Consider the following 8,332-nt stretch of genomic DNA (forward strand, 5'->3'; position numbering starts at 1 on the left):
TGTGTGTGTGTGTTACTAGTTACACTGAGCTCTGTGCCCCACTCCATCCCCATGCAATTTTCCTTGCTTGCCAATCCTGCTTACCCTGGAAAGAGCTGTGTGACCGGAAGTCATGGCACAGGAAGCCTACAGCAAACACCAGCACCAACAGGAGCAGCCGTGTCCAGGGCAGCTGAGGACCCCGGGCCTGCTGCAGCAAAACCTGGGAGGAGAGGGGGTGGGCAACTGTGGTCAGAGGGAGAGGGGTCCATCCTGGGCTCTGAAGGCAGGTCTAAAGTGAGATCTCTCAGGACAAGGGTCAAGCTCTCCTAGAGGTAGCAGGAGGCTCCAGGGACAGGGCGGACAGGAGTGTGACAGCGGCCCAACCAAGCAGTGTGTGGGCTGTGAGGGCTGGGTGCCCGCACCTTGCAGGCAGCATCACAGGTGATGACATCCTGGTTACTACAGTTACTCTTCTTCAGCAGCTCCTGGTTGGTAAGCTTGAAGGACTCAACAGTTTCTTGCAAAGATGCCCACACCTAAGAAAAGTCTGGCTTGAGAACATCGTAATTGGCCCTTGTGAGACCCCAAGCCTCCATCTGCTTCATTTTCCATGCCGAGTGCACTAACAGGGCACCCTTCTCAGAAAAGTGTGGAGAGTGGTTCGAATCCAGAACCCAGATGAGGCTCAGCCTGCCATATATCTCCTAGCTTCTCACCTTCTTGGGAATCCTCTCCCAGGACTTGAGCAAGTGGTCCAGCAGCAGGCTGTGGGGAAAGCACAGCCCTTCCAGTCAGGTGGCTCACTGGGCCTCCCGTCCTCTCTCCTTAATTAAGCTCTGGCTCTTTTTGACGAAAGACCATCCACCCCCATCCAACAAAGGAACAGCTTCTTAGAGTTCACCCTAGCAATGTTCTCTCAATCTGAGAGGCATGAGCTGGAAGAACAGTGACAAATGGCCCCTTTCTGCTTCTTGGACAGGGACAGGCCAGGCTCAGGCTGGGAAGCATGAACAAGGTGTTTCTGTGTGGAGCAGAGGAGGGCCACCCCCACCCCACCTGCCTGGATTGTGACAGGTGCTTGGGGTACAGCTGCCTCCAGACACTGGTGCTGAGGGGGTCCACAGTCAGGCACTCAGTCAGGCTGCTCAGAAGCTGCAAATGGGACAGAAAGGGGAGACCCATGAGAGCAGGGGGAGAGTGCTAAGGTAACTCCCCCAGGTAAGACATCTACCCTAAAGGGTGGAGAGATAGTGCCAAGACTTGTCCTAGAAAGCTCTCTGAGAGGTTGAGAAGGGGGAAGTCAGAGCTCTTGAGCTAGAGCTTGAGTTCCAAGATCACCCATCTCCAAAGGGCAGGACATCAGAGACCCCCTAGGCCTGAATGTGCATTCTTCTCAAGATAGAGTGAGTGGGCAGGGCTATCAGGAGTGAGCTAAGGGTTCCATGAAGGCAGGGCCTTTGTCAGCACACAGGAACTTTGCAGCTGACACTGGGCAAGGAAAAGGAGAGTTGGACCATTTCCTCACCTCTTTCTTCATCTCAGGGGGACAGCTAGGGGTGGCTCTGGACAGGAAGGAGGGGAAATAGGTATGCAGGGTGGATTCTGGCTTCGCCCCAAATGCCAGCACCTTCAGTCGGGGGTAGAGCTGACACAGATGCTCCTGCAGGCTGGGGTGGGGAGGAGAGCCAGGCACAAGCTGTAACTGTAGCTGTGCCACATGTCCCCGTTGCCTGCCTCAGTCCACGCCCCAGCCCAAGGGGAGTCACCAAGGCCCTCACAGTGACTCCGAGCCTTTTCAGACTCAGAGATTCCTTAGAAAATCTGTTTAAAGCCATGGACTCTCTCCCCAGAACAATGCCCATATGCCAATCACATATGAATATCTACATAATTCCAAGGAAGTTCACTGATCCCTGGAAACCCACCCTTGAACATCCAAGTTAAGAATCTCAGCTCTCAGGTGGCTTTGGGAGAAGGGATGGAGAGTACATCGCCTTGCCCTGACCCTTCACTGGCTGCTGTCACTGCAGCTGTGCCCGGCTGTCTTACCCAGGTGTCAGAGAGTTGTTAGGCATATAGGCAAAGTCCAGAAGTGGGAAGAAGTCCTTGGGGCCAATCATGCCAAAGCCCTTGGTGAGGTTGGGGTGCATCCTGTGGAGGAAGGACACAACAGGCTGGTTGGAAACCAACACCCAGGCCAGCTGTTTTGGCCATGACCCCAATGACACCAACACCCAAGAAAAAAAGGCGTATTTTCACTCCAACCCATCTACCCTATCTATCTATACATCTATCCTCAATGACTCCCTCTTTTTCCTTCCTCACCATCACATTCTGAATTGGGAGGACCTGGTTCTGATTCCACTGCTACACATCTATGGAGACCTGTATCACAGCATCCTATTTTGCACAAACACCCACTTGTAGACACCCTAGCCCTCCCCTTGCTGCCCCATTACTCACCGGAGCAGCCGATCCAGATATGCGATGGCAAAGGGAGACAGAGACTTGATGCCCAGCACAGGCATCATGATCCCCAGCCACACTGCAAAGACAGAGGATAGGGATGAAGCCTCAGGCTTGGACCCACTGGGCACACTGAGAGAGATGCTTCCTGACTCCAAGCCTCCATCCCTTTTTTCCCCACATTGATGGTACCTTTCAGTCCCTCGGTGAGGTTGGCAAAACCCGCTTGACCCAGTGCCCACATGATGGTTAGACACTTTGCTGGTCGGCTCTGGTGGGACCTCAGTAGCTCCAGGAACTGAAGAGACCAGAGGGGAGGGAGACTGGGATAAAGCAAAGCACAGGAGCACCTCTACAGCCAGGTGGGACGAGAGATGGCAACTGGGAGATGAGGAGCTGGCTAAGGGATAGTGGAGCACAGCGGGAGAGTGGTGTAGGGATTCAGAGCACCCCAGCCTGTGACCTTCACTCATACTCTGCCACTTACTAGTCGGCCAACTCTAGGGAAGTTACTGAACCCTTCTGTGGCTCAGTCTTTCCATCTGTAAAATGGGAATAGCAGTAATAGCTGCCTCATATGCTACATAAAGCAAACACACAGTCAAGTGCTAACTGTTTCTATTACTATTGGTCTTGCAAGGTCTTCTACCATTCCATAACTAGGTCCAACAATATGAAATATGCCCAGCCTTCCTAGTCCTAGCCTCCTGGTATCCCCATCATCACCTTGAGCTCACCTTGCCCAGGTTTGTGGTGGCAATCTTGGGCCTGTCTTGCAGTATGGCCTGGATACAGATGCGGTAACCATGTAGCGACTCCCCTGGAGAGATACATTTTCTCAGCCACATGCACACTATTCAGCATTCTGAAGTGGAAATCTTTTTGACAGCTATAAGGCCAGAACCCAGGCTGAATGAGTCCTAACTTCCTCCTCTTTCTAAAAAGTATCAAGATTAATGTGTCCTTCTGCTGAAAACAGTATCATTCAACCAATCTGGAAGCAGGGAAAAAGGGAATAACCTCTTGGGACAAGGCAGGTTATCCCTCCTAGGCCCCTTACCTGGTGTCTTATCCAGCTCTTGCAGCATAGTGAATAGACAGTGGTCAAAAAAAAGCTCCAGAGACCCTGCTGCCTTCGCCAACAGCCCCCGGATGATCCCACGCAGCTCCCGGCTCACCAGGCTGTAGGGATAATCTGTAGCCGAGAAGCTCCACATGAATGCTAGGACCCAAAAACCCATGGCAGCTGAGAATTATGGTGTTCTGAGAATGGTGAGTGGAAGCAGAGGTCTCTGTTCTGAGACTGGCATCCTTCCTACCCCAAGGAGGCCATGAAGATTTAAGAATAACTCAAATCACTACCTGGGTACATAAATCAGGAGAGTGGAGGGCACTAGGTTGTGTTGCTAACTAATGTGGTTATGCACAACCCTTTCAGAATTTTCCTGACCTTTCACGAACTTGACAGAGTTGGAAAGACTAACCGTGGGTGTGCTGGCTTAACGTGGGTTCACTTAGAGGAGCTTGTAGCTTGTAGTTGAGATAGCTGGCCAGGTCCTTCAACCACACGGATGGGTTCCCAGAGAACACGCTCTGGCTCTTGTCCAGTTCCTTCTGCAGAGCTGCCACGTCCAGCTGCCAGGAACACAGGTCCCTTGTGGTTAAGATGCAAGGGCCAGGGAAAGGGGATAGGGGTGGGAAAATTATCGAACTAGGTGGTAATATGATAAACAAAGGGTTTTCTGCTTTTAGATGTAAGCATGTGGAATGCCACAGTTTTGCTGCATCTAGCTCTTTAGAAAGTACAGAACAGGACCCCTGGGGCTGCTGCTCTCAAGGCCCTTCACATTTAAGGGGGAAAAACAGAGGACAGGGTAGCAGATGAAAGATCACTGCTTCCATGGGGCAGGGAACAACCAGTTTCTCTATCCCTGCCCTGGTGTTCCTGGGCCTTCAAGGCTTTCCTCTCACCACATTTTTCCTATACATTATGTTCCTTTGTATTCTAAGTGTAAGCGTTCTACACCCTTGGGCTTCTCATCATTTCCCTAAAGCCTCCTCTCACCTAGTGTCCCCTTTCCCTCTTTTTCAGTTTACACCTTAAGCCTCTGGCTTTCCCACCTGAACTCCAGGCCACACTCACTGCGTTCAGCGCTGCCTCCAAGCTGCGGAAGCGGCCCTGCTTCTGGTTTTGGTTACTGATGGTTGTCACCTTCTTAGGCTGCTTCTTGTTCCCTGGTTTCTTGGGTTCCACAGCAGGAGGTGGAACCTGCTCCTTGTTCTGCCGTTTCATGATTTTCTCAAAGCCCAACTCATAAAGGGTACTTGTCGTCTGGATTGGAGCTAGGGTATAAAGATAGGCAGAAAAGAGGGATCTATCATGAGTCTCAAAGGTCTCAAACAGTGGATACTTCTCTCCTCCAGGGAGAGGCCTGCCTCAATGCCCTTTCTTCTTCTTCTTTTTTTTTTAAATTGTTATTGTGATTTGGATGAAAGTTTACAGAGCAAATTCATTTTCCATACAGCAGTTCATACACATTTTGTTTCATGATACTGACTGCAATTCCCCACAATGCAACAGCTCTCTTCCCACTTTCTCCCTGTAATTACCACTTCCCTGTGTCCTTCCTGTGCATTCCTGCCCCTACGTTATCTCCCAAACACTGCCCTTCTTGCTGTGCTGTTGCTGGCAGGTTCTTTCAGCCATCACAGCTCTTGACTTCATGGGCTCTTTCACAGATGAGGCATGTCTTTATTAGACATAGTAAGTATGTAGACACTAGCAGCTGGATCAGATACAGAGGGCTGGCTTCTTTTCTGAGTGGCTAAAGGCCTGGAAAGTCAGGATTTTTCCACCCTAGTTCAACCTCAATTCCTCTAGTTTAGATGTGACAACTCTATAATCAACAAGTGGCAAGCTTTCTTACTCCTTTGGGAGACAGAAAACATGCACCACACAGAATACTTGGGTGTTCAGTGGGGCGGGTCATTTCTCCCCGTTAGGCCTCCTGTCACTTCCTACCCCCCATGTGCTGGTTACTTAATAGGGAGCACCTGCATAATGAACTGGGATGCCTCTACCCAGCTCACAGGCAACTGCAGGGTGAGGTCAGGCTTCAACCCAGAACAGCTGGTAAGATTTGTGTGCAGTGCACTGAGTGTCTGAATACTGGAATAGGAGTCCTTTCTGACATGTGATTCTGGGCAAGGCAATTAATTTAAAGAGGCTTCAGTTTACTCATCTGTGAGGTGAGGACAGCAACCCCCTCTTGGGCTGTGAAGCTCGTAAAAAACAACGTAGAAATAGCGTCTGGTGAACTGGGATATTCTGATTATCCTGAGAACTAGCTCCCCAAATAATCCTGCAGTGTTTTGACCCTCTGGGCTCCAGGAACTGCTCGCACTACACTGGAGGAGAAGACGGGGTCAGGCAACGTTGCGTCGGTCCCCAGGGCAGGGTCACTGCGGTGGCACTGGCAGGGGGGTAGGTACTCACGCGTCAGGTCGAATTTCCACACTCCGTTCGCTTCCCCAAGTGCCCGGCGGTCCCCTCCGCCGCCAGCTTTTTTACTGCTGCCGGCCGCAGACCGTCGCCCCTTCTTCACTACCTCCCAGCGCCCCCCACCCGCCGTCCTGGCCGCCATGGCTCGGACCCCTCCCGCCACCGCCTCCGCCTCCGCCCCGGGCTTTCCGGTTTGGAGCGGACACACCACGCTCTGCCACGTTTCCTCGCAGGTCCTCGCGGCGCGTGACGCAAACCGCAAGGACTTCTGGGAGTTGTAGTCTTTCACTTTTGCCAGGTTAGACCCGGGGAGGAGTTCGTTGGATTATGAGCGGCTGCTTGGTAGCAAACCTCAGGCTTCTGCCCAGCCAAAGATGTTATGAGAGTCAATTAAATTCAGAAAACTTTTACTGAATATCCGTTGGGTGGCTATCTCTGCCCTCTCCCTCTGTGACCTAGTTGGGGGACAAAAGCAAACCAAACTCACTGCCATCCAGTCAGATCACTACATAAGTAGATTGCCCAACCTTCCTTCCCAGGAGTGGCTGATGGGTTTGAACTGCCATTCTTCTGGTCAGCAGTCAAATGCCCTAGGCACACTAGGCCACCAGAACTCCTAGTTAGGGACAGACATAAAACTCACCTTCCCGTCGTCGTGGCAGATAAGTGTTCAGACTGCCTTAATAGGGAAATTTATTGTTTTTCTTTCCTTCTAGTAGTGCTAGGATGGAATAGAAATTGTTCTCCTCACTTCCAGGGAGGCTTCAAAGATCATATGTTTCCTTCCTTCAAGGGAAGTGCTAGTTTTTTTGGTTGCTAGTGATAATGAAGGAAACTTGGGCAATCTACTTCCGTAGTGATACTGCCTGGAAAACCCAAGGAGGGGTCGCTATGAGTCTGGTCTGACTCAAGGCACATAACAACAACAACAACAACAGTGATGGCTGGGATTTTGGGTTTACTGGGGTGTGAAAATCTCTTGTGAAAGAGAGAGGGGACCTGGCCTGAGGGAAGAGGCACAGGGTTGAAGGGCAGGAGGTGGGGCCATGCAGAGTCCTTCTGATGGGAAGCAGAGAAAGGTCTGGATGTCTGGGACAAGCAGAGCTGGGTTTCCTCTTCCAAACAATAGGAAAGACAGCTCTAGTTTCTACCCATTGCAAAAGTCCATCCAAAATTGCAGATGTGGCAGCGAAGTGGTAGAGTCCTAAACCTGAGGAACCATGTAGACAGACAGGTTACTACTGACATCAGCTATCCCTGCAGGGTCTCACATTAAGTGAGGCCAGTATGTGAGGCCTCAGAACTTTGGAGCACCCTAGCAGGAGAGAATGAGGGATGGTCAAACATTTATTGCAAATCAGGACATGCTATTTCTTGTACATCTACATTTGAGTATGAAATTCAGAGCTGCCACACTGAGGCACAAGGCCAGTTCTTATGGTAAGAACTGTAACAGAGCCTAAATTCCTACAGCATGAACAGCTGAGGAGAATGTTGAATTCCTTAGGAAGGAGATCAGAGCAGCTTTCCTGAAGGAGATGGCATTTGAGATGGATCTTGAGGAATGACTTTTCAGTGCGTGGGGATCAGGGTAGGTGGAGGGAACACTTCAGGTGTATAAACCTAACCAAACTCATTGCCATTGAGTCAATTTCAACTCATAGCGACCGCCGGGTTTCTAAGGCTGTAAATCTTTATGGAAGCAGACTGCCTCATCTTTCTTCCACGGAGCAGCTGGTGGGTTTGAACCACCAACCTTTACCACTGACCTTTTGGTTAGCAGCCAAATGCCTTAACCAGTGCACCACCAGAGCTCTTGCCAGGTATGTAACTCTTATTGATTTAAGCAAAGGCCTAGCAGTGAGAAATGGCTTGGCAAGCCAGAGAAACTGTAAGTCGTTCACTGAGAGGGTGCTTAATGAGATTGAGGAGGAGATGAGGTTGGAAAGAGATCTGAGACTAAATGTGGAGGGCCTTGCCTGAAAGCCAAGGAGTCTGAACCTTATCCTCCAGCCCCCCAGAAGCCAATGGGAAGTGGCACAGTCCACTGTTTTAGACAGGTAAATGGGCTGAGTGGAGGATGGTTGGGGAGGGGGAAAGGTAGGAGGCAGATGATGACCAGGTCTTGCTGCTTCTTTCTGCCTTTTCTCCAGCCCCTCTTCAGGCCTCACTTTGCCTCAGGTAGTAGCTTTGATAGCTTTTGCCACGGATTGTATTTGCGCTGAAGACTAATGAATTCACTTTTCAGTTCACTGATTTAGCTTTACTCAGACACCAGTAGCAATATCCTCTCCTTGCTCCACCCCTTCTGTGTCACATTATGTTCAAAGGAGACAGCCTGTTTTTGGAAGAACAACAGAACTGGCTCTCCATAGATGCAAA

At 50.6% G+C, this 8,332-nt stretch overlaps 1 protein-coding gene across 1 annotated transcript in view; it reads right to left on the bottom strand.

Moving 5' to 3' along the window:
• Positions 1-6,092, bottom strand: part of TMEM214 (transmembrane protein 214) — an 8,036-nt gene extending 1,944 nt beyond the window's left edge. Inside the window, exons 1-13 of the mRNA XM_007938869.1 lie at positions 5,945-6,092; positions 4,592-4,791; positions 3,933-4,083; positions 3,509-3,643; positions 3,186-3,268; positions 2,641-2,746; positions 2,446-2,527; positions 2,032-2,133; positions 1,508-1,649; positions 1,043-1,134; positions 699-747; positions 405-518; positions 85-202 (exon numbers count right to left, since the gene is read on the bottom strand). Of these exons, the coding sequence (XP_007937060.1) occupies positions 85-202; positions 405-518; positions 699-747; positions 1,043-1,134; positions 1,508-1,649; positions 2,032-2,133; positions 2,446-2,527; positions 2,641-2,746; positions 3,186-3,268; positions 3,509-3,643; positions 3,933-4,083; positions 4,592-4,791; positions 5,945-6,092 (1,522 nt within the window). The remainder of the gene's footprint in view (positions 1-84; positions 203-404; positions 519-698; positions 748-1,042; positions 1,135-1,507; positions 1,650-2,031; positions 2,134-2,445; positions 2,528-2,640; positions 2,747-3,185; positions 3,269-3,508; positions 3,644-3,932; positions 4,084-4,591; positions 4,792-5,944) is intronic.
• Positions 6,093-8,332: the final 2,240 nt, after the last annotated feature.

The sequence above is a fragment of the Orycteropus afer genome, unplaced genomic scaffold (assembly GCF_000298275.1).
Source record: "Orycteropus afer afer isolate SDZICR_OR568_19922 unplaced genomic scaffold, OryAfe1.0 scaffold00054, whole genome shotgun sequence".
NCBI lineage: Eukaryota > Metazoa > Chordata > Mammalia > Tubulidentata > Orycteropodidae > Orycteropus > Orycteropus afer.